The sequence below is a fragment of the Buceros rhinoceros genome, unplaced genomic scaffold (assembly GCF_000710305.1).
Source record: "Buceros rhinoceros silvestris isolate BGI_N320 unplaced genomic scaffold, ASM71030v1 scaffold11627, whole genome shotgun sequence".
Lineage (NCBI taxonomy): Eukaryota > Metazoa > Chordata > Aves > Bucerotiformes > Bucerotidae > Buceros > Buceros rhinoceros.
In genome coordinates, this window is record NW_010422839.1 from 1 (window position 1) to 26029 (window position 26029).

Below are 26029 nucleotides of genomic sequence, written 5' to 3' on the forward strand. Positions count from 1 at the left end.
AATGCCCCCCTTCTCAAACCGCGACAAAGTCCCTACCACTTATATCATGGCCACCACCATGCAGCAACAGGGCTGGGGAACGAAAAGGTTCCACTTACTTTGCTCGGGATACGACATATATCAGTAGGGGCAACAGATCATCCATGGAGAGCTTGTAGTCCTTCTCTGCACCCCTGGACACTGTGCTTTCTATCTCCTCATACGTGTTCTGGAGGATCACCAGCTTTTCCCTGGGATCTACCGTGGTGCTGTCAGTATGAAAACAACATGTCAAAGATGTTTCCACCACACAGCTAAAGAGATAAAGCAGCAGAACTAAAAAATAAATTAGAGCAGACTTTCATGCTACAGAAAAGGTCCAGTGATCTCAAATGGTTGTGCCAAAAAGGACTCAACAAGGTTGTGCCAAGAGGCATCACCAGGGTGTAACATCATCCAGATGGACCAATGAGTCTTCTCAAGTCCTGAGTATGACCTGCTCACCTTAGTGTCATTTTAGACAGGCCTAACCCGAGTCACAGTCCCTCAAGTAAAAGCTGAAGAGTGTGGGAGGAATCACTTTGGGCAGTTCTATCAAGGGACTAACACAGTTGTGGCATTTATAGGTTGGTTTTTCTGCCCATAATGTCCTGCAGAGGTACCTGGAGCCTCCCCGAGAAGAGAAGTCACATTGGCTGCCATAGGGAGGCTCTTACCAGGACTAGTGTGTGTAGGGACCTGAGAACTCCTGTCTGATGGATCCCACAGCACTTCTCTGCTCCCCCTTAGCTTCCTTCCCATTCGTTACTGCAACACCATCCCCTCGGCCGGACTTCAAGCTAATAAATCAAGCTGAGCTTCTTAAACCGAGCTTTGCTTTGCTACATTAACATCTTGGGGTGCTGCACTGGATGGACAACCCTCATGTAGCTCCGTGTGTCCCAAGCAATGGGCTCTATCGTGACCAGGCTGTCGCAGCCAGGCCACATTTGCTGTGTGCAGTGATTTCTGACCCAGAAACACTTCTGTAAACAGCTGTAAATTTATGGCATTTCCCAGAAAACTTAAAATCCCCCGTTGTCGGTAGGAGGTTATGAACAGTGACTTACATCAGCTTCTGCAAACACTCTGTGGCGGACAGGAAACACTTGTCTTTGATGAGGGACCGCCTCTGGGAGGGAGACAAAGAGTCATGTCTCTGTAAGAGCATCTCTCTGAGAGCCACCACATGGCTCCTCGGTGCTGGACCTCAAATAAACAGGTTTACTGCCCATAAAGGAGGGCAAAACAAAGCTGTTGTAGGCAGTGCTGCTCTGAACACACTTTGGTGTCTACTGTGCCACACAGGTGGCTTTGAAACACACTGAGTAGGGCCTTATGGAGCAATTCTACGCGGAGCTCATATTCCCATCATGGAAATGCGTAGGCGGTAGCTACAGATCAGAGTTAACACGTGACATAGCTCTGATTTCACGTAGGTTCTTGCCCTGTGGTTATTGAGGTGAAGATCTGTCATTAGCCAGCACCCAGGTGTAGCCCCAACACCAACTCACTGACAGCCCAAAGTTCTTGGCGTCGTTTCTTACCTGGTTGGTTGTCAGGGAGAGATCTTTCAGAGGCCAGAGGTGTCTGCAAGGAGATTACAGAGAGAAGATTTAGAAGGCAGATGTCCATCTCATAACTCCACTCTAAGTCAGTTTTGACAGTTTTTATCTCCTCATTCAAAGAGATGTTAGAGCCTTGTAGCTCCATGAGGCTGAGTTTGATACAGGAAGAATTAATTAGACTCATTAACCTGAGGGTAGGGTTTGTTCTACTCACAGATGCTCCTGTCCTAACGAACGGGCCATGTTGGCCCTTTCAGATTCAATTCCTCTCACTGGGTCTAGACTGAATGAAATGGCCAAATTGAGACTCTGGGTCTCCTGCTGCCCTGCTTAAGTCCTTGAGCTGCAGATGACACTGTGTTAGAAAAGCTCATGTGCCTCTTGAGTCACTGGTCCTCACCTATCACTTCCAAAGATGCAGGAATGGACACAGGGAACATCTGGCTCCACAGCCTTTCCCCATGTCTTGAGATTCCATGCCTACATTGTTACAGCAGATACCATTGGGTGGACTATAGCCCTTTCTAAGACATGTTTGTAAACTCTGGCTGATTGGTCCTGTGTTGGATGAAACCATTTGCTCGGGGAGCTAGAAGAGGAATGAAAATCAGCGTAAGTAATAGCAGCTTTCCACTAGTCAACATTGTCCTTCCAGACAGTGTTGCAGGCACTCCACAACAGAGACCCTAGGAGAAACTTCAGTGCTACAGCCAACCATGGATCCAGAAACAGGTTCTACGACCTTTCCTCCTGTACATCAGACCTTTCCCTGGCTGCTACTTTCCCAGGTAGTATCATGGGGTTGCATCCAGGGATGAAAAAAATGCCACTTACTTCTGCACACCCAGAAACTCTAGCAGCTTGATGTCAGGAAACAGACTGAGGTCCAGGATCCCTTGGCAGTAGAGGTCATCTTCTCTTTCATGATAAAGCATGTAGAGCATGAAAAGCTCAGGGTAGAAGCAGGGCAAGATCAGCGGCAGGACCACACTACGTGCCTTCTGGTCACTGTGGCAGAGAAAAGCAACATAGAGTCCTACAGTGAGACCTGTAACCTTGATCTTAACAAGAGCCACACAGCACACAACGGAAGAGGCAGCTTCTGAGACTGCAAGGTGTTCTCCTGCGCAGTAGTGACCTATACAATACTCTCACACACGTGCCCACAAGCTGGAGATGCTTATGCTGTAGGACAGGACAAGGTACTGTTTCTCCACAAGATCTCCTTAGTCACTGGGAGAAACCTGAAGCACCAGAGACCTAGCTCCAGCTGTTCTTTCTGAGCTCTTCCGGTAGAGCATTTGTTATTTCTTAAGGGACAAAGACCAAAAAAATTCAGATAAAGCCCTTTTCCAGATGCTGACCGTTCCACCAACCTCTTGGCTTCATTCAGCACACGTGGGGATGGCTGCATACAACTGCGAAGAGAAATCCAGACCAAGTGGGGACAGCTGAACAAAGATGCGTCTTCCCACTCCCAAAAAACCTAAACCTGGGTTCTCCACAATTATTCCTACCTCATTAGTCTAGGAATATCATGTTTCCTAACCCCTCTGCCACGTTTCCCACACCGTACTCCCTGTTTCCAGGCCTGCCTGTCTCTCAGTGCTGGTATGGAAGTCCCCATCCTCGCCGTGAACGGGTTCCTGTGACTATGCACAGCACACGGTAGCGCTGGGACTGCTGTCCCGCACACCACCATGCTACTGGTGTAGCTCGTGTGGTTAATCATGCAAGGCTGGGTACCACACACACCTCCAGCTCACCGCTCTATTCCGCTACAGAGCAAGATGAGAAGAAGTTGCTCTCATGTTTCAAGCAGAACTGCTGAAACCTTTGCACTCAGAAGTGTGGGCACTAAATCTGATTCAGATTGACAAATACAATTGGTTCAGCACTTAATGTGTTTTAGAAGACACCCCATATGTCCAAGCAGCTTAAAATTAAACAACCAGTGGTGACACATACCTCGTGTCTCCATCCTCACAGTCGGCGGGCAGTTGGCCTTTCTGTTTCAGGGCCAGATGGAGCAAACCCCTAGAAGAGGAGCAGAACCAATGTTTAGTTACTTCCTTCCTTTATTTAAGGGTAATTTGTTTTTCACAAAACCAGCTGTTCCAGCACCACTAAAGCGCCCTGTAAACCTTGCAGGGTTGTTTTGGCATTCAACTTCCACTGTGTGAGGGCTTTCTCTATTTCCAGTAGAAGCCACCAGGTATGAATAAGTGTTTCAAAAAATCTCCATAGCTTCTGGAGACTAGGGTGGTCACTCTGGAGATCCTAACCATGGTCTGCATTGAGCACTGTCTCCTTGTAGTCCTGCTCAAGGGACATGAGGTTTGAGGACCTGTCATACCCACCAATTCTGATCCATCTATGAGTATTAGAGGATGTTCATACCCTGAAGAAGGATCTTGGGTTTGTCTTGATATTTCCAAGCCCAAACACCAAAATCTTAAAATGGGGATTAGGGAGAGATTGCCCTTTTTTGGTGTAGAAATATTAGCTGGGGGCAGAGCAGAGGAAGGTGGGTCTCCCTCCCCACATGGCATCTGAAAAGCCTTGAGACATGCACTGTCCCAGGTTGCACAGAGAAGCTGTGGGTGCCTCATCCCTGGCAGTGTTCAAGGCTGGTTTGAATGGGGCTTTGAAAAACCTGGGCTAGTGAAAGGTGTCCTTACCCATGGCAGGGGGGTGGAACTAGATGACCTTCAAGGTCCCTTCCAACCCAACCATCCCATGATTCTATGAAGAAGCTTTCCAAGGTATCCACTGAGCTCAGAAGCACCTTCACATGAACCAATGCTTGGGTTATCTGTCCTGTTTTAACGTTTACAGACACAGCTCAGATGTATGAAACCAGATCTGACTTGTTCCCATCAGCAGTTCTCAGACTGCTCCGAGACAGACAACCCCCCATCAGAGAACTGGCAGCCATCCTCCAGCACACAAGGCTACACCGATAACAACAGAACTTTTATCCAACTTCTCATTTTTAAGGCAATCCCACCCGGAGTGCAGCTAGAGGCAGAGTTCCCCACTTTTGCCTACTGAGGCGTTTCTTGTATATTCTCCTAAAAGATTCAAACAGCAACAGGAACCCGATAATGCCTTTGATCCAGTCCTTAATAACCCTTGGGCACAACCACACAACTGAACCACCTCATTTTAGAGCCATGACCCACATCAGCTGAGCCTCAAAAACACGCTTACACTCCACATTCTTAACCCCTGTTGAGTTGAGGCATGTTAAACTTAAGCTGGTTTTCATTCAGACATAGGTATTGAACATTACTGTTGTGTGCTCTGATATACTTTGCTGCCCTCGTTGCTTTCTGAGGTTCCTTGCTCATTTTTCTGCTAGTCTAAATGAAGACTTATTACGGGCAACAGCTCATTGAGCTGCCATAACTCAGTGAATTTCAATCCCATTAGAGCCCCTGGGTCCTATACTGAGCAATGGGCATAATAAAGGTTTTCTAGGTCCACATGACCTCAGTTATTGCAAATAACTCTTTATCTAGCACCATTCTGAAGCAACTCTGCCAAGAAATACGCTGTGAAATAAGGCAGCCCTGTCATCTAAAAAAAGTGATCCCAAAGCCCTCTATGCTCACACCCATTGGGAGGACTGAGCGTGCTTGACTTACTGGTAAAACTCCCAGATTTTCTTTGCATAGTACTTGACTTCCTCTTGTGCCATAGTCAGCAAGTGTCTGTTGGCCCCAATCCCAGAATATGTTGCCTGAAAAGCTATCGTCAAGGCCTTCAGCAGCTTTCCCAGCGGGTGCAGGGAAGACTTCAATGCCTGTGTGATAGAGGAAAATTACGTCTTACAAGTCAGCCCTTGCCATTAGTAGAGAACAACACTGAAAGGTCACCCAGCCTTCTCCTGTCAGCAAAGGAGAACAAGCCTGGAGATAATTGACTGTAACTTTGGTCTATTTTTGTTTCCACAAGCTCATTCTCCCTCCATTATCAGGTAGAAATGTGCTTAGTAGAGTTGTTCCAATGAGATTTGCTGTGATATTCAAGAGAAAGAGCAAAGAGTGCTTCAGGGAAAGGCTGCTTGAGTGAAGAACCACCACCGAGAGTACACGGAGGCTTACGAATCTTTTCCAGCAGCTGGTTATTCTCTGACACAGTTTGAAAACCAAGAGTGAACTTTCATTATCACTTGCTGTATAGCTGTACACAAAATGAGTGACCAAAAAGCACATTCACATGTAATTTAGAGAAGATTCTTGAAGTCACTGGCAACGTTCTGTGCGCTGACAGAAAGCTGCTGTGATCTGTGTCCATGTCTTGTAGGCAGACGTGGACCATTATGGTTTTAAACTTTACCTTCTCTAAATAACTCTGTAGTGACTCCAACTCCTGGTGCTGGACAAGCTCTTCAAGAATATCTTCTCTCTTCCAGGACACATCCTCAGTCCCCCTGAAAAGGTGAGAGGTGAGGAAGGGAAACCACACAATGAAGCAGTGGACAAAGCCAGGTTGGTTTGAAGGCAGATTCCAGGGGCGGGCGATAAGACTGTTAGAACAGATCTATTTTTCTCTACCCTTCCCGATGGAATTGCTCCACTGGTTTACACCACCCGCCATTATCTAAACTCATCACCATCAGCTCCCCTTACAACCAGCCTGGGTTGCATCCAGCACATGCTTGTCTGATCTATTTTAGATATTTTCTTAAGGGGAGATGAGTTTGCTCTGCAGCAGCTGATGGTGTCAGCTGGGTTTCCCTCAAATGCAAGAGGAGCCGGCAATGACGGGGTCTCACGCAGATGCTTACGCTTCATCAAATGAATCCCAGCCAAATTTTCACTTTTTAAAGAATTAGTCTTAACAGCACAACTTTAAATCCAGGCTTAAAATTCATATTCCTGTCTCATGCCTTTGGGCCCCTCACTCCAAGAAGGACACTGAGGGGCTGGAGCGTGTCCAGAGAAGGGCAACGAAGCTGGTGAAGAGTCTGGAGCACAATGTGCTGAGGAGCGGCTGAGGGACCTGGGAACTGATTGTATTCCCTCTGGAAGCAAAAGGAGGGAGCAAAGAAGGCTCCAGGGAGACCTTCTGGCTCTGACAGCTCCCTAACAGGAGGGTGCAGCGAGGTGGGGGTCAGTCTCTGCTCCCCAGGAACAAACAACAAGACGGGAGGAACCAGCCTCAGGTTGTTCTAGGGGAGATTTAGGCTGGACCTGAGGAAGAATTTCTTTCCCATTGGGGTTGTCCAGGCCTGGTGCAGACTGCCCAGGGCAGTGGTGGACTCCCCATCCCTGGAGGGGTTTCACAGACATGTTGTTGTGGTGCTGAGGGTTTAGTGGTGACCTGGCAGTGCTGGGTTAACGCTTGGACTCGGATGATCTTAAAGGTCTTTTCTAATCGAAATTACTCTGATTCTGTGATCAGGAACTGTGGTTAATTCTTGGGTTGATAACTTTAACACTCAGCAGACCCTGCTGTAAACCACTATCCTTCCTACTCCAGCGGGAGCCTCTGTTGCGATGACTGTGTGCCATACTCATACCTTTGGCAGAAGAGGTACTCCTGAGATTTCCGCAGTTCCTTGCTCGTTTGTATGTGGAACCCCGTGAAAGACTCCTCCATTTCTTCTTTGCAGCCAGAACGGATGAAGTCCAGGAACTGGTCATAGATTCCCTTCCATCTCTTCTCCACTGGGAACTCGTCCAGGCCCAGCTGACTGAAAACACGACATGGCATTAGGCTTTTCTGCATCCCTCCTCAACTATTTCAGACTTTGCCTTCAAATACGGAAGCTTCTCCAGAATCATATGTGAACACGAGAACTGTGGGAACAGAGGAAGATGGCAGTGCCTAACCAGTAATTCAACAAAAAGAAACTGAAGTCTATTGTCCTGATAACAAAGTTCTTAGGTGAAGAAAACTTCCTGGAAAATCAATAATCTGAATCTTTGCTGGAGAATTGATCACAGCTTTTCTGCTCCATTTATGGATGTTACTGAATATAGAATATTTATTTCAACTGAAAGCCTGCAGAAAAGTCTGATAGCAAGAAGACGGTTGAGCAACCACCACCAGTCGCTATTGTTGCCTGAAAAGCACAGTGACCAGGAGCTGTTTTTGTAACATAGACACTCAGATGGACTGGAAACGTTTTGAAGAGAAATGAAGAGGAAATTGAACAGTGTTTTGCCAGAGAAATGCTCCTCAGGGGGTAGGCTCATGTCGTTCCCATGGGGACTCCCTTATTTGGGTTAAACTGGCTGAATCCAGTCTGGATCCAGGCTCCCCAACCCAGCAACCAGGCCATCCCTTTGCAGAGTTCAGACCCTGAGGATTAGCATCTGGTACCAAAGGATGTGAGCCCAGTAGCTCCAGCCCAGTTACTCCTGCCCTGCATTCACACCACTGCCTGCCAAAGCAGCATCAGCACCCCGTGAAGCTCCAATCCTGGCTCCGCAGCCTTCCTCCTCACCGAGCACTACCCAGTTCAAGCTCTTCAGAGCTTTACGTACTGTGCTTCACTGCTGGATGGTGGCAGGATGGGAGTAGAGCATCTGGTCTCTGCTTCCTATGTGACATCAAGATTAAATGACCAGCTGTGCTCTCCTTTTCTCCTTCTTTACTTGTATGTAAACCAGATTTTAAGATCAACTCTTTCAGGCAAGGACTGCTTTGATCCCTGTAGGGTTTGATCCAGCACTCCTCTAGGTAGAGGCAAAACACAAGCCATGACCCAAGAGGTCAGCTGTCTCTCACACTTTGCTTATCCTGTCGTCCGGCTGCTCGTTCGAGGTGTTCAGGATGCCGTGTGTCTGAAGGCCTTGGCCCGATTTGTTCATAAAGGTTCCATCCAGAATGAAGCCGTTGGCAAAGGACAGCTTTCCCTGCAACGGAGACACAAAGGGTTATTCTGCCAAGATCTCATTAGTGAGAGGAAAGAAACTGGACCGAGATCTCAGGTTCTCTTTTCAACAGAGCCAGCTCCTGAAACAGTGACTCAGAACATCTTCCAGCACGGAGGTGCACACTGTCAGCACCCAGAGCGATAGATTCATTAAGGTGACAGTCACCAGAGAAAACATGCCCTTGCTTTTGAATGATACACGTAGGATTCTGGAGGAGAAAGACTGCTACAACCACAGAGTAAAACATTCCCATTATGCTTTACAAACATGCAATATTTTCTTTAAGTTATAAAATTTTCTAGCTTAAATTTGACAACAGTTATTTTTAACCTAGAGTGAACACATGAAACTTCAATTTCTCTGTTTTTCCTTTGCTTGTGGCAAAGTTTAGCCTCACAGGTAAGGGGAATCACATGATAGTCACCATAAATATTTTCAAGATGTTCACTGCTACCAAGAAAAATCTTAAAAGTCTCTGAGGTAAATGCAGAAGACATGCAGTAGCTTGACTCAAACTTAAGTTTTAATTAAATCAAATCCAAAACCAAACAATATCGTAACTAGTTTGGCTTTGAATATGAGCCTGAAATCCTCATTGCTAATAGCAGGAGGGACTCCACCCTTAGACAGATAAAGAACAGATTTGTCTAGACTCCTCGCTCAAACTGAACGTTAATTTTGGGGGAAGCCATCTCTAAGCACTATAATCAGTCTCTGCAAATTCCAACGTGAGTCTCCTGGCTGAAGAAGGTGATGATAAACTGTTCCTCCCATGATAAGTCAGTAGATGACAGGGCTCGGTTGCAATCATTACCAAATGTCCATTTTGTCATCCACTCAGTCTCATGTAACCACGTACTTCCCGTCAGACTCATCACGCAGGTCTGTAACCAGCCAGAGGACTAGTTTTCCTCGCAATGGGGCATTTTATGGACATTTCGACAGGGCGTTTTATGAATATTTTGACCATATATTTCTTGTAAAGATCAACCACGAAATGTTGGTTGCGTCAGTCCAGTATCCAGATTGCAAAATGAAGCTTCCAAGAGCCCTCAGCCGCGTTAACACCTCGGTTACGTTAGCATAGTGCTGATACTGCAACTCCGTTTGGTTCAGACATCATTTCCTGTGTTCCCAACCGCTACAAAGGCTAAAACAAAAGTGTCTCAACTGTGGCTGTGAAGCACAGCCCAAACTGTCCCATGAACAATGAAAACCCAAAACCTTCAGTGTAAACAATACACTAAAAACCAAAACAATGCACAAAGCCCCCAGCTACTCGAAGTATCTGCGCTGCCGCCTTCCTTCTGTGAATGAGGTGGGTGATAGAAGAAAAACCCCACAAAACCCAAGAAAGTGTTATTTTCTAGGTGTCTGCGGGAAGGAGAGCAGGAGGGTATGAAGCTTGAAGATGAATCCATTATCTCTACTGGAAAACAAGCAACTGTATAGGCAGGCTGAGATGAAGGAAGTACTCACCTTTCCAACAAATGTTAGATCTTCTGTGAAGTTCCCTTCGTAGACAGAGTCATCTTCCAAGAGCAGAATGCCAGAACCCTTCATTTGAAAGCAAAAGTAGTGAATTCATGACACTGAACTTTCTACCTACTGAAGTTCATCTAGAAACAGCCACTAGACTGCTGAATCTGAGAACCTTTTTGAGAGCCCAACAACGCGACGCTCAAGAGAAAAAGCAAGGAGGTGCTCTGGAAATAACCCACTAAGCACCACTGCTCAGAGAGGAGGCACTGGGGGTTGGGAGGCTTTAAACACCAGAACTGTGACATTCCTTTCTCCAGAACAAGAAACAAAAGGCATGCTCCTATTTTAAGAACAGTCCCCAAGAATTGCCATACAGGTGAAACTCGTGGTCATCCCAATCCTATGACCTTCAGGTGACTGTAGCCTGTTGTGTCATTTGTTGCAAGATGATTAAGAGAAAAGGCGGCAGCAGCTGCTCTGTAGAATGAGGTTTGTCCCTTGCTGTGCTGTCAGCAGGGCTTTAACAAGCTGCTCTTCAGCATTCATAAAATAACTCATTCCATTACCTTTTGAACCCCGCAGGACATGGTTCAGGGAAGGACCGAGATGCAGAACAGACAGAGGATAATTTATACCAATGGGGGAAGATTCCTCTTGCTGGAGCGTAGCCCATGGTTTGGGCCCGAAGGTTTATGTGTACCCAAACCAGCTAGAAAATCAGGGGTGACTTTTAGAGCTGTGACACATTTTCCGCTGGAATGGTTTTCTTGAAGGAAACTGCCCTTTCTGGCAAAAATAAGAGATTTCCAAGGGAAGCTTCTTGGCCATACCAATTTTCCACTAGGAAACCTGAAGTGACTGCTCTCCACTCGGAAGCTTTGTGAAGTTCAAGGAGCCTTTGGCAGCTGGCAGGCCAAAAGACAGCTTTATTTTGGTTCCCTGCAGATGGAGCTGTTATGGAAAGCCCTTCCGACAAAGTTTCCACGCTCAACATTTCGTCCTAACGTGGTGAGTGGGGAAGGGGGTTGTTTGTTTTCTTTAGCACGTATTTTTCATGAGCAGAAACGCTTTTCTTTCCAAGCCACTTCTAGCAGTGCCAATCCCTTTTGCTTTCCCCACAACATCTAAAGTTTCAATGAACAGCTGGACATAGGTAAGCTCACACTGGAAGGGTAAAGGCCTAATGATCTCGAAGATAGATGTAGCGTCATATATAACTGCTCGGCACTTTACATATGAGTTCTGGTCTATAATTACGACATGATGGACAGTCGAACAGCCAGACCTATAAGATGTCTAAGCATGAGCAAGGAGAAGTGACAGTCTCACACCTAGTTCCTACCTGCACCTCAGGGAGATGATAAAAAACAAGACTTAATCTAGGCCTTGTTCTTCACAAACACTATTATGGTAAAATATCAGTGCTAACATCTTCTTGCTTTCTATTTTTTCTCAAAGATTATGAAGTGAAATCTTAATTTTGCCCTTGATGGGGAATTCCCTGTCTCATCAATCTAGAATGTCCACTGAAAATGTATACTCACCATCATTTTATCAGCATGAAACGTCCTTTGATAGCAAACCCCCGACTGGGTGACTACAATGCCTTGTCCATGTCTGTGATCATCCAGCCATGTCCCTATGTATCTCTCCCCTCTGGATAGCAAAAGAAAACAAATTCCGGTTTTCCTGTTTTCTTAGATCTTTAGTCAGTTTGATGTGTCACCTTCTGAGGCCAGTTTTGCCTGATACAATGCTCCATGGCATACAAGTGCCAGATGTGCTGCACAAACTCAACCGATATAATGCTTCCCCAGGAGTTCAAGCCTTACAGCAGAGGCTGAACACACACACGCACCCCTCCCTCTATTCCCAAGTCTACCCATCAAAACACGAGGGTATACCCCTGCCAATAGAGGGGCAAAACTGTCAGGCACCTGAAGTCAGCTCTGATTTATACCGCCTTTACCTATCTTTGTCTTCCCAGACTCCATATCCATTCTTCTTGTCATTTTCCCACTGTCCTGTGTATTTAAACGGATGCTCAGCCGAGAGGTTCTCCAGTATCCCAAAGCCTTGCCGCATGTTGTCTTTGAAGTAACCTTTGTAGACCACATCATTCCCATACCTGCAGGGAGAGACACAGGCAGAATTTAAGACTATTAAGCTATTCGATAGCTACTATGAGAGTAAGAAGCCAGGAAAGTGAGAAGATTGGGCTCATCTGTCTCCTAAATACTCCCAGTATTTGACTGATAGCTCTGGAGCCAGTAGTTGTTCACTATTAGCAACACGCATCACCCAAGCTAGTCACTCCACAGATAGTTCTCAACATTATCTAAGGACACAACGCTTTGGTTTTCAATAGCCCTGGGAGAAGCCACTTAGCCCTTGACCTCTCCCCAGCCAGTGACCACTGGTTAATCCAGAGTGGGAGTAGATAAGATCAAGCAGAAAGCCACATCTGCCTTCACCTTTCTACACTTGCCAACCACCCCTTCCTTTTCCTGGGCTCATCCCTGTGAGAAGAGCTCCCCTTCACTCTCCCCATGCTGGCCAGCAGCTCTTCAGTGCTACAGCAGAGAAAGCCTGCTAAGCAGAGCTCTCATCTATAGTTATCAACGTGCTCTCACAGTTGGCACCAGAGAAACCAGCTCAGCGCTGCTCAGTTGGCTCCAAGCTCCCGAGAGATTTCTGCCGTGTCCTGTACTCTGAGTTTAACTCATAGACAAGGAACACAGCAAGCAGGTTGTTGGAAGGGAGGTGGCCTGTCCCACAGAGCTGGAAAGCCAGGCTGCCTGCTTTCCTCTGGAAGTGGGGTAAGTACATGCAGTAACAATGGCTAGTCCAATCTTTGCATTGGCCAACCCAACCCAATGCAGATGTGCAAATGGCTGCTTCCAGAAGCATTTGGATGAATAAAAAAGACGACTTTGGACTCCATGTCTTAATTTAAGCTCTGGGGTTAAGCTAAGAAGTTGAGTGACAAGAAAAGCAAACTGGGAGAACCAGCTCCCTTCACAATGACAGTTATGGCTTCCAAACCAAGCATCCCCCCCATCATTCAGAAATCTACCCTCCAAAACAGCTCAGACAGCACAGCCAGCGGAGACAGAGTGAGCTGTGTGCCCCACCAAGTCTGTCCAGGGCTGATGGCACACCATGTGCTCTCTGCTCTGCAACCACGACCATGAATGCCAAATTACATCCTCACCTGCAGGGCACAGAAGATGCTATAGCAGGTGGCTACAATGGTCATAGCTCGCAGAGAAGCTCTTACTATTCTAATGCTCAGGAGACTCAGAGTTTGTGAGGAAGCCATATTGCCCATCTCCAAAGCAAGAGCATCTGGCACCTGATTTTTTACACTGCCACTAAGCCTATCTCAGTGAGGTGGGAACATTAAATATGTGGAGTCCCCTTTTTCCCCATCTTTGGGTTTTACTTACTCACAGATTCCGTAGCCTCTCATCTTGCCCTTGTACCAGTGGCACTTGTAGCAGTCATACCGGTCTTCAGATTGGCGTGGGACAAGGCATATTCCAAACCTATAAGGTGCATATGGCAGAGGTCAGCATGACAAAAGATGGCTCTGTTGTACTGGATGAAGTTTAAAAACTACGGACCTTCCAGACTCCCCAGCTCTTTTAGATGGTTGGGGGCAGCTCTACCTCTGACACTATTTCCAGGTATTGACAGACTCGCTTCAAGGAAAAGCTCATCTCCTCGTGAGCTGCAGTCACAGCTCATTCTTCTACAGAACTACTTTGAATGCTGTCATTATTTTCCCCCTCTCTACCCTTTCCCCGGTTTAGGAGCTAAGTTAGACTACCAAAGAAATTGCTTTGGTCCAAATGAATTGCTTGCTTAGTCCTGATGCAAAGTAGCCAAGTAATTTTTTCACTTTAAAAACTTAACCTACACTTGAGCCCATGTAGAAATGAGAAATCTAGAAGTTTCATTTTTAAAATTTTTTTTTTTAAATTCATAGAATGTTTTCTTCCCCTAAACCTCCCCATTTAAGTCAGGTTTTTAAAGAGATCTAAAAATAACTATTTTGAGGCATTTAATCTGAATAAATCCACCCAGATTTAGAGATCAGGGGTTAGATTCATCCAGCTGACTGGAAATGTCATCATCTGAACTGCTCATCTGCTCACACGTCTTTTATTGTAGCCACTATCGATCTCCTCGCTCTTGGTTACAACGTGCTCAAGCTTAAGCCAGGTGTCTGAAACCAATCAGATGAATTGGACTGTAGCAGCGAATAGAGTCTTGCTACAAGACACCAGTATCCCTGCACTGGGAGGAACCTTTTCTCAGCTTATTTTGAAAGCAAGAAACACCCAGTTTTTCACAGCTTACCCATGCTCCAAGCCCTCTTTGAAATCTCCAACATGGTTGCGTCCATCACGCCACTTCAGTGTCCCCCTGCAATTTGAAGCAAACATTACCCAGAGGAGATGACTGGCAGTGTTTGCAGCTGCCACAGAAGGTGTCAAGGAACAACCTAGAACTGGCTATCAAAAGACTTCCTTATGGAACAGAGACATAGAAGTTCTCCAGACACCTTTGGGACCCTGGTTAGTGCTGTAAGGATTTAATACTGTAATGCTTTAGTAGAAAGTTTCTTCCCTGAAAGGGTTGTGAATCCCTGGCCCAGGCTGCCCAGGGCAGTGGTGGAGTCCCCATGGCTGGAGGGGTTTCCCAGCCGTGTGGAGGTGGTGCTGAGGGCCAGGGGTCAGGGGGGACCTGGCAGTGCTGGGAGAACGGGGGCACTTGACGATCTTAAAGGCCTTTTCCAACCCAAATGATTCTGTTTTCATGCCCTGGAATGAGCAGGAAGAATCCTCTTCCAAGTTTCCGAATCTCAAAAGCATTTTGTAGAGTTGCAGGGTCATCCATTTAGGATCTCACACATGACCCTTTTGTAATCGCAGTGCAGCATGTGATTGAGCCAGCTGAAGTTGCAGAGTGGCACATCTCCATAGACAGCATAATGACACCGTGGTCCAGAACTTTGTTGTGCCAGGCACTACGAAAACAAAAGAGACAAGCACTGGCCTAAAGAGATCGTATCTTCCCATCTGTTTTGCGTGGGCATTGTAGAAATTGTCACGAGGTAACAATGCATCAACGAGACTGGAACGCTCAATGCAATGGTGAAACGTCCTGTCAAACCAGGACATGAAATTACTGCCCAGCCATGCCAGTTGCCCCCTCTCCACCCAAACCCACTCACTGTTTTAATTCCTGCATCATCCCAGACACAGGCAGCTCCCTACTCATTCCCCAACCAGAGGCAACAGAAGATGGTGCGGCACCAAAACCATGACGCGTTTGTTTGACTTTCAGCCAGGTTGTTGCTTTAAACACCTACATGAGACGGGCTCCTTCTCTGGTATTGACAGGGAAGTGATCAGACTACTTTTGAGTGGATTTAAAATACGTCTCCTTTTGCTTTGCTAGTGTGAATGCCAGGAGGGGAGAGCAAGCCACAGAGAAAGACGGGTCCAGCCATGGCAGTGGTTTAAGCTGCTTCTCAGTGGGAAGACCCCACACCAGGTCGTGAGGAGTACTGGGACGGAAGAGTGAAGAGGATTTTACTGAAGAGCCTTAATTCAGACTGCTGCAGCTTTCTGCTCCTGTGTTTGGCCATGGCAGCCTCTCCCTCAGAGGTGGACAAGCCATCAAGGCCAGCTTGGCTGCTCTGTAACCTCGTATTAGTAGGAAGTCACATAGAAGAGTGATTTCAGGAAGGAAAGCCCATCCCTGGCACGTTCAAGGCTGAGTTGGTTGGCGCTTTGAGCAACCTGGTCTAATGGAAGGCATCCCTGCTCACTGTAGTGGGGTTGGAACTAGACGATCTTTAAGGTCCCTTCCAACCCAAACCACTCTGTGATTTAATGCTGTTCTGGGGCAAGGCACAATATCTCTTTCAGAGAAAAGTCAGGATTAAACTTTTGATTTTGGATATTCTTGTTACTTAAAGGCTCTTTCAAACCAAGTCTCCACATCCTTTTTGCTTCAATAGCAACTGTAAACAAACTGTGTAAAACTCAGGAAGTATAAATCTTCCTAATCAGCCTCTTTTGGTGTGACTGCACTCCATCCGACGTGAAAGAGGTTTTGGTTGGGACTATACCGCCTTTGATTTACAGACCATTCCCCTTTGGCAGAGCTCACTCTTAAACTTCAGTTGTGCTTAGTGAACAGTTCTCCTGTTCCCAAGAAATGCCTTTAAGCCACTGCTGTTAATTTTTTTAAAACTCCTTTGATAATAGCTTTTATGTTAAAATAGATTTTGATAGCACAGGGTAAAACTTTTCTCTCATTCACAAGCAAAGGATTTTTATTGGGTTTGGGGTTTTTTTGTTGTTGTTCTTGGTTTTGGGTTTTTTTTTATTGTCATTATTATGATGGTAAGATTTTATACCTCAGGCTGAGATCCTGCAATTAAATAATAGCTCAAGTCTGATTACATGTCTAAGCCAACACGGTGCCTTCAATGCGATCATTACCACATCATTAGGGGCAGCCTCTACAACTCACTGCATAAACCAGTAATACTAGCAAGACATCTCAAATACAACAGCTCACGTGTCAGGACTCGTGCTTTGGCCAAGCCCCGAAATCCAGCAAATGTGTCCCATCTGCCCCCTGGATCTGTCCTCAATACCAGATTTCCCTCTGGAAATAAGTGATGCAGGAAGCCGGGAGGCTGGGAGATCACTAGAACAAAGCCTGTAGTCCAGTCCTTTAGCTTGGAAAGGAGCACCTCATGTCCACAGCCAACTCTGTGACATCTAGATCTCCACCTGTGCCTAACTGGGTCCAGCCAGTGCTACACAAAGACAACAGAACCATCCTTGCATGTTCTTGCTTAAGAAAGGAGCAAAAAAGGCTTCTTACTTGCCATGCGGCTTTCCCCAGTGCCACTCGCCCTCATAGGATGTGCCCTTGAGCTTGCCCTCCAGCCTGAAGACATAGGAGAAGCAGCGGCTGGACGGGGGCTCGGTGCCTTCTCCAGTCTTGCCCCACAGTGGGAAATCACGCTTCCCATTCAGTGCCTGGCGGACAGCCTGGTTCAGCTTCCACTTCCAAACAGCCTGGGGATAGAGGAAGAGGAGCGCTGGACTGACAAGTGAAGAACGCATAATGATACCCAACAAGAGATACTTCAGGAGAAGCAGCAAGAAGCTGGTGGGTTCTCATTCAGCTGGTGAGTGATGGCCCATCTACCGCATCAACGGGAGGTGTTATGTTGGATCCTGCAAGTTGGATGCTGCACTGACACACAACACTTCTGTGTCTTTTAACCCTGACTCTGACCACCGCTAACTGGCCTTGGCAGAGGACGGTGCTGATGGGACTGTACCGTCCCAGGCTCTGCAGCACACTCTACTGCCCAGTGCAGACCACTTCCAGCAGACAGATATTTTGCATCTACCATCAATTGTCTAAGCCACCTCTGGCCATCTAATACAGTAGGGGCTCCATCGAGGGGAGGGGGGTGTGTGTGGGAGCCCAACGATCCCCACACTGCTGATTATTTTGCTTTAAATAATAAAAAGGAAAGGCAAAAACCACAGTCAAAAGGCCTTGGCTGCGTTTAAGCACGTGCAGAGCCCACTAATCTGTCTCCTGAGCAGGAAGCTAAAATCCTGCCACTTAATGGGATTTCAGCTTCCACTCGGTTGTCAATGTTTTGCCTCCAGAGCTACCGTCCCCCTATTTCAAAACTTGGTGCATAGCATTTCACATGGAACAGAAACTGCAAACCTTCATCTGTGGGTCTTTGGCAGAGAGGAAGAATGTTTCTTCCGGGGTTATAATGCGCAGTCTATACCTGTGAAGCAAAAAGACATTACAAAGACTCTGAAAACCACATTTCTCAGTCAAACAGCGGTTCCTGCTCTTCCCGTTCCTCTTCAGAAGCTGCTTTGGCAGTCAGTTTTTCCTTCTCAAGAGGAACTTAATCAGGTTCTTGGCTCTCTCTTTAGGTCTGGAGCCAAACCCGTTTCATTATTGATTGATTTCAGGATGTCAGCAGAGGTGAGCAATGCAAGTCCAAGCTGCTGTGAAACCATCTGAGAGGTGCTGCAATTACCCGTAGCCCAGAATCAACCTCACTGGGTGGAAAGGAGGTGGGACAAAGTTTTGAATCTTTTTCTCAGCTTCACAATCAAGTTCAATACTTTCTTTTTTTTTTGTACCTCTAAGTGGAAAATTTTCACTTACAGTCCTAGAGCTGATTTCTTCCTGCAGTCTTCATATACCCACACAAGCTTCAGATCAAAACTCTGAAAGCTGTTTCCCTGGAACAAAAGGGAGAAGATGTTCCTGTTATTAATGTAAACGCCACACTTTGCCCCCACTCTGTCAATCCACTGAAGAGCAGAGCAAGACTGGCAGTGCTGGAAATCCCCTCCTTTGCGGTCCACACATCTAACCCACGCTACGATGACAGACCGTGCAGACTGAAGAAACGTGGGAGAAGGAAGAAAGTTCCTAGTTTAACACTTGTAAGTGGTGTTCCATAATGCCATGGCTACAACTAACAGGACCAGACCTTCTTAGACAGCACTTAACTCTATCAGAGTTTCTTTCCTATCATGTGACCACACTCCCAAATCACCCCTGGCACCCAGCATGCCCTAGTTTTGCTTATGATCTGTCTAGGATTTGGACAAAGCCAATAGTGGGCCACAAGTAAAACATTTAAAGAGTCACTCCTTTGATCAATAGAAGAAACTAAAATGATTGAAACTCTAGGTAAGTCTGCACTCAATATTGCAGGACCCTTCCCTGTCTGAAGTCCTGAGGCCCACACTACAGCTGCTGTCTGTAAGGATGGAGCTGGCCACGGTTAGGTACCAGCACTGTGGAGTTCACCATGAGTTAATCACTGATGTATCTACCTCATTTGGGGGGGTCAGGGAAGGGGGGGAGGTTCATATTCCCAGCCTAGAGCCCTCGTCAGCAGACCCCTGCTAGCAGCAGCCCAAGCTAACCAGTTCTACCCCAGTCCAGTTAGATCTTCCCAACCCTCAGTAACAGCCACAGCAGCAAATAAGACATAGTCGGTGGGAACACAGATGACCAAACATAGATGTCTACAATGCAGACACCTCCGTGTGAGCTGCTTACCCTGTGCTCTCATCCTAGTCAACGGAGTCGAGGACACGATTCAACTCATCCTGGGTTTGGCATCTAAAACGGGTCAGACAAACCACACCCAGGCGGCTCATGTTTCTACCCCCTGACTATAAAGGGAGCCTGGGGCCACTTGCTCACAGCAGGATCACTGCGGCGCTAAGAACTCTACGATGTGCAGTTGGATGAGACAATTACCACCCCACTTCCTCCCGCCAAGGCCCTGCAAGCTGAGTAGGACTGCTCAGCGTTCACGAAGGCTCACGTTTGGAAGAGCCCAATAAGATGTATCGCCTCACAAGGCAGTCGTGTCTGGACACCAGAGGGGCTGGCACATGACTAAAGAGCAAGCAGAGAGGTGCACATGGAGAACCCTGCTAGATTACAGCTGCTGTCAGTCAAAGAGAGCCAAGCTGGACTTAGTTGGCTGAAGAACAACTCTGAACACATACTATTCATCCATGGCTGTAGACACACACCCTCTGCCACACACCCAGGCCTCCAATCCCTGAAATAGCCCCAAGAACACCTGCAACTTCTGCTCCCATGCCACCAGAAGAGTTAGCCATGAAAGATCATATTTAGTCCTACGCGTGAGCGCTTACAGAGTAATACCTTATACCCATCAGCCCCTCTTTGAACAAGCAAGGCCAGAAATCAACAGATTCATGTGCAGCCATGGGCTTGAGTTACCAGAAAGGCGCCCGTAGTGGTTGGATAGGACACATTTACTGAGGAAAAAATTATGTGGCTGTTCCTCCATTCCTTCTTCATTCAGCTTTCTATTACTTTCCAGTGCAAACAACAGGCACGCGGATCTGAGACTGGGTTTTACCAACAGCCAAACTCTGCTGCATTTTCAGCATCAAAGGAACCTGTGCTTTACTGTTGTTTATCTGCGCTGCCCTTCCAATCCCTCTGGAAGACTGCAGCTCACCTGAATTAGCACTAGGACATCATCGAAGAGCAAGATCCTGTCTGATTGATTCGTGCTGGCAGAGATGGGAAGATTTTTGCTGTCTTCCAGCAGCCTCCTTTCAGGGACGCAGAGTAAATCCTGCAGAGGGAACCACAGAGGTCAACATGCTCACATCAGGATTTGGGGGAGGACACACAGCTCAAGCAGCAGCTCCTGCCGCGCCCATCTGACTCATGGCGCAAGCTGGCAGTGACATCAGAACTGGACACAACACACACCTTCTAAAGCACCCAGTGACCATAAGGTTTCCCCAAGGCTTCCACACTGACCCGCTCTGTTGGCTTCAAACCAACCTTCAAACACTCAATCCATATTTATTTTTCTCCATGCGTAAGCAGAAATGTAAGACATCCAGAAGAACTCCCCATCAAGCCACTTTCTACATTGGTGGCTCACCGTGAATTTGTAGCTCAAGGACTTCCATAAGGCCTTGGTAAAACAGGCTTCATCCAGGACTTGGCTGATGAAGGACTCCAGCTTCTCATATTCCTTGATGGCACTGGTAACTGCATCCTTTTCAGAGCCCTGATAAAAGAAGGCAGGGATTGAGCAACACTGCAAGCATAGTTGTCCATCTGCTCTCTGGGCTACAGCTGCAGAAAGACCTCAGCAGCTCTGAATCCAAAGGGCTAATGAGAGTTAACCCATTCAACTCTGTTTCCGAGGAAAGCCTTCAAATGTAGCATTATCTCTACCACCAACAGAAGTGTGCAACCTTAGGGCAGTTACTTGACCTTTGAAGCCTCTCTGTATGATGAGTAGCTCATACTATGCTGGAGTGGCCACTGTTCATCGCTTTGAGACCTTCAGGTGTGCTACATTCCACTGGTACTGGATACTATCACTCCAGCTGTCCACTGGAGACAGTTTTCCTTCCAGCCTGCTTTGGATTCACTGACACCATCATAAAGCCCCACAAGCCCTGGATGAACTAGTAAAGAAATATCACATAAAGCTTCCTACCTCTTTGAGAACCTCACTCAGCTTGGTAAGGAGCAGGATATATTGTTCAATATGATCTCGGATAGGTTTCTGAAGAACAGTGTATAAGGCCAGTGACATGGAGGTCTCAGGGGTGAAGTCGGTGAGGAACTGTTTCAGCACTGTCTTATGTTGCTTCCAGACTTCACTGCAAGACAGCGAATTAAGACAAAGGATCATTAATTAGTTCTTCCACAAACTGACCCTCCTCTGCCTCCCAAAACTTATATGCTACCTCACTCTCAGAGAGGGTATGGAAAGACTTGAAAGAGCAGAAGATAACATGGGGCAAATACATTTGCACACCAAGCACACAGAAATAAGGTAACGAGGCCAACAACGGCTCCGTCCATCCTGCCTCTGGCCCAGTGGTCTTTGCAAATAGGAACCATGCCCACAGATGTACGGAAGAGAGCACGACGTGGTGGTTTGCACACCAAGAAGGTGACTCAGCCAAGGTTGCTGTGAATCTGCTCAGGCCTAGTGCTTGTGCTTTCACTTGCTGCTTCCTTGAGATTCTGACATCGGGGACAAGCAGCGGAGATTTCCAGCCAGCTTCCCACAGCACCCCTTCTCAGGTCCCACCCCTTACCTGAACCTCAAAATTCTGAATTGACAGGCTTCCTCTCCTACAAAAGGAGTTGTGCATAGCTAGAAAGAGATGGAGAGAGATCCACAGAGGAAGCCTTTCAACAGCTGCTGCTGCTGTGGTCTCTAGAAGATGTAGGAGCATCTGGCATGGCCAGCTCAGGGGAGAGGCAGCTGGATGGAGATCCTGCGAGGTGCTTAATGCTGCTCACTCTGGTTTAGTGTCTTAACCCACACAACCTCGTTGTGTTCCTATCAGCCCCTTCAACAAGCAGGTTTCAGCCCACTGACCTTTTGCTCTTCACGACGTGTTCAAAGCCATGGACTACAACGTAGTTTGCAAAAGTGACGAAGTATCTGTTGGCAAGAAAAAGAAAAAAAAGGCACACAAGCACAAGATGAGTTGGACACACGTTAGCTACAAGTTTTAAGTGGTAGAGGGAAGAAGCTCATTGGAAAACGTCGCATCAGGGCCACCTTTCCAAGGGAGACAGAGATGTAGCTGCTGTACCTCGCACCTTGGCTCACACCCCTTTTGTCCCCTCTGCCAACTCCTTGGTTTAACTGCCTTGTTGACTTCCACGCTAGACCGTTACAGGAAGTTTAAATCATCCTGGCGTTTAGCATAAGCAGAAGGAAACTTGCGCAAGTGTCCTGGAAAGCAAATCTACAAAGGCTGAGCCGGAGAGTCCAGCGTAGCACGTACGGATTTCTGTCTGTCGATGGAAAAGTGTCAGGTCAGTGTTACTGACGGGAAATGCAAGTTAAGGTGTCCCAGGCCAATGTATCTCATCTCACACTAGAGGGAGATCGAGCCCTATTTTTTCAGTAAATACCACAACTTCTTCCAGTGGTGTTTTCAGGTAAGTCCTGTATAACATCCAGACTAATTATCATGTATTGCATCTTTGAGGGACTTGTGTTTACTCCTCATTTTCAGGCCCCTCAGCAGTGGTTTTGCTTCCTCCTGTATCACCCCAATAAGCAGGACCTGTTGTAGGACCAGGACTGCTCTGAGTGGGTCAGCAGAGGTGGGTAGGAACCAGCTCTCTTGTTTTTTTTGCATGACATCCAACAAAACCAGGTTTTGTTTCAAAATGAGGGGAAATCGGATCTTAAGACAAACTTCTCCTTTGTGTCATCTGAAGCCTCAGCATGGGTTTTCATCTTTTACATGCCTTTTTAAGGCAAACCTCTTTTAATTCACCGAATCATTTCCCAAATGAACAACACGAGCTGCTCCAAACCCCATTCACGTAAAGGTGAAGCTCATCTTGCATCACGTTTTAGAAAGCGATGCTGCCCAGGTAAAACCAAAAGCAGTATGTCCATCCTTTCTTCTCCCTTCACATACATAAAACCCACCAAAACCAAGATGAGATGAACAGCAACATCCAGGAAACAGCATGCCCATCTTCCGTTCCTGTGGGTGTGCCAGGCTCCACAGATGGTACAAGCCCATCTGGCAAAGGCGTGGCCACATTGATGGCCAACATGATGAAGGATTGAGCAGTGCCTTTATGACATTTTTATGTCATGTCAGACGTCCATAAGCCATTTTTCACACTAGGACATCACACACAGGTTACACACGCTACAGTGCTTTCAGTAAACTTCGTATTTTGTGTTGCAGACAGATGGGGAGCAGATGTAATTCGTTACAGAATCAGCAACGGGGCAGTATGTTTTTCACATCACGCTACATCCATCACTTGCAATGATATTGCCCTCGCCAAAAGTATGAAAATGTGGAAGAAACTTAATCTGAACTGTGCCCCGTCACATTTTCTCTCCCTGTCCCTATGAGTCCTTTAAACCACATGCCTTTTTGTTCCTGGTGACAGCTCAGGCTCATCAATTAACCCGCACAAATCCTCTTCCCATTTTAAAAACTCATCTAAAAAAAACACATACTTGCAAGAAATAAATCTGCCTTTTACAATCATATAGCTACAAAAAAGGCTGCTCTTGATGCTGTCCGCACAGATGCAATATTCTGTAGCACTAGCCATGAGCACTGACCGCAATCACTTCACTGTCCTCATGATTAAACACTAGTGGACAGGAGCAAACAAATTAAACGCACAAATTCATTGCGCCAACCTACCAGCTGGCTGATAAATTCGGTCCCTTAACGCTACTCCAAAATGCTTCTGCACTTACTGGATGTAGAGGCTTAGAAACAGGTCTGCATTCCGGACCATGTAAATGTCCTGGATGCAGAAGGACTCGGAGGTGCTGCATTTCTGCTTCAGTATCCGGCAACTCTCTTCTGTGATGTTCCAGAGAGCTTGAAATCGATCACTCAGGAGCAGGAAGAGCTTAAAGTTCTCCTTTCCCTTCTGGTCACTAGGCTCTTTGAGGAAAAGATGGGGAGAAAAACCTGTCAGAAAGTGTTAACTCCAAGAAGTCTTGTGGGAAACTCTGCCTATATCTAATACTCAACCTAATTTTTCAGTGTGAAGCACATGTATTCTTATAGGAAAACAATACCAGGGAAGAAAGAGATGATGATGATTTAAGGCTGTGTCCTTGTGAGTAATTGCACAGGCTAACTTTGTCCTTCCCATTTTTGTGGGGCAAGAAGTCGGCACAGCCTGCGAGGCTCATCCCCAGCTCACACAGGAGCACCAGAAGCAAATCTTCTGCCCCTGGCCTGAAGGGCTGTTCCGGTCTCCTTGGAGGCCAGGTCAAGAAGGCAGTGACATGAGAGGGAACCACCCTATGGGGCTAATCCAGTCACACCACTTTTGGCCAGACAGGCTCGTGAATATTCACACAGAGTTGTTATTTCGGTGGAGCTGCTCTGATTTACTGCCAGCTCGGAACCGACACCCACAAGTTTTGCCTTCAAAGACGGGCATGACCATGGACTGAGAAAAGGGACAGAGAACAGGCATGGTTTAGGGGGAGCGTAGGTATGAGAAGCATTCTGGATTTCCATGCACCATGCTGGAAACAAGCCTCGGAGAGGGTGTACAGGCACATGCCAGTTAGAGTCTGCGTTAACCTCTACAAACAACAGGAACTACAGTCGTAGGCTTGAAAGAAAGTCCAGAGGCATCCTTAAGAGCTCACTGCCTTAAATAAAACATCTGTACATACCAGTCACTCCAGCAAACCAGCCTCCAGCCAATCCTCAGTCATGGAGTTTCAATAATAAATCCCTTCATAGGTGCACCAGTGACTCAAGAGCAGAACTACAGACAAAAAAAGCGATTTTCTGTGACTTACCTGCCTGGAGCAGAGTCTTGAGGATGAGGGCATCTATCTTTGCCAGGCACGCTGAGAAATTTTCCTCCACTTGGAGCAGAGATGCAGTTGCTTCACCCGTGCACATGTCCTGGACACAACACAGAGGGCACACATAAATTCCTTTGCAAGAGTATCCATCTACAACGGCTTCAGTGCTCACTGCAAACAATCAGACTTTCCTGCTCTTGGTATAATTCTGTCCCCAAAAAGCATTTGAAAATGTTAGAACAGGAAACAGAAACCCAATAGCTCAACACGAGCTGATCTCACAGGAGACCACCAAGGTTACAACCCCTTTTCCTGGTGCCCCAAACTGAAGATCTTCTCACACAGAGCAGTTTCCACACGGCTGGAAAGGCCCTGAACTTCTTGATATATGATAATCCTGCTTAATGCCAGATTTGTGGTCCCAGAAGAAAAGGCAGCAAAGGATGAAGCAGAGCACGTCTTCTCGCATCTCTCACCAGTTTTCTGCCCAGGCACCTCAGTCTGCACCTTTTGGCATTAAAATCTATCGTACGGAGCTGCAGAGCCACGCCAGCCATGTCTGAAAGTCCAACCCTCCAGAGGAACAGAGGTCTGGGGTTACTCCTTTCCGAGGAGGACACTGCACTGCTGGTTATATGTCACAACAGCTGTGTCAACAAGGGAAGCTTGCCTAAAATGGAAGTGGGTAGCACTTAAAAAAAAAGGTCAGCAAACCCATGTGAGCAAACTCCAGTAGCAGCTTCCTCCTTTCCCAGCTTCACCTCCTGAAAGAAACGTATCAGAGGAAGCGAACACAGCCAGCTAATAGCTTGTCATAAGAGGCTGCTCAGGTGACGAAGGTTCAATGGGCAGAATCAGCTGATATTACTAATGATGATAAAAATACTAAACTCTGAGATTCTTCCAGCTTTGTGAAGCAAACCAGCAAACTCAAGGGACCGAATAAGGTCTGTCCACATTTATCCTTAGCCTGGTTGTAGTGCACACTGAAAGGCTACGTTCACAGAAGTCGGTAAACAAGGATATGGCATTATGCTTAAAGATTTACATTGCTAAATCGGTGGCAGAGACTTTGGCACAGTTTTGATGTGTGCCAACTTACACCTCTACCAGACAATTCT

The 26029-nt window shown here is 46.8% G+C and overlaps 1 protein-coding gene across 1 annotated transcript; it reads right to left on the bottom strand.

Annotated features, from left to right (window-relative positions):
- Positions 1-94: 94 nt before the first annotated feature.
- ALS2CL (ALS2 C-terminal like) lies at positions 95-25005 on the bottom strand. The gene is made up of 23 exons (XM_010140195.1): positions 24900-25005; positions 23829-24021; positions 21957-22022; positions 21060-21225; positions 20493-20621; positions 20055-20174; positions 18203-18279; positions 17744-17810; positions 16874-17070; positions 14327-14392; positions 13411-13509; positions 11931-12089; positions 11506-11617; positions 9959-10036; positions 8331-8458; positions 7117-7290; positions 5931-6024; positions 5237-5394; positions 3555-3623; positions 2421-2594; positions 1566-1608; positions 1089-1150; positions 95-248 (listed from the first exon to the last, which is right to left on the bottom strand). The coding sequence occupies exons 1-23, from the start codon at positions 25003-25005 to the stop codon at positions 95-97; spliced, it is 2691 nt and encodes an 896-aa protein (XP_010138497.1).
- Positions 25006-26029: the final 1024 nt, after the last annotated feature.

What these genes read in the sequence shown, in the direction of transcription:
- ALS2CL (XM_010140195.1), bottom strand. Translation starts at nt 25,005, where the DNA reads ATGTGCACGGGTGAAGCAACTGCATCTCTGCTCCAAGTGGAGGAAAAT. An exon ending in CCAAAGACCCACAGATGAAG is followed by an intron (nt 17,071 to 17,743) that starts GTTTGCAGTTTC and finishes CTCTATCCCCAG; the next exon opens with GCTGTTTGGAAGTGGAAGCT. An exon ending in TGGGGAAAGCCGCATGGCAA is followed by an intron (nt 14,393 to 16,873) that starts GTAAGAAGCCTT and finishes TTCAAATTGCAG; the next exon opens with GGGGACACTGAAGTGGCGTG.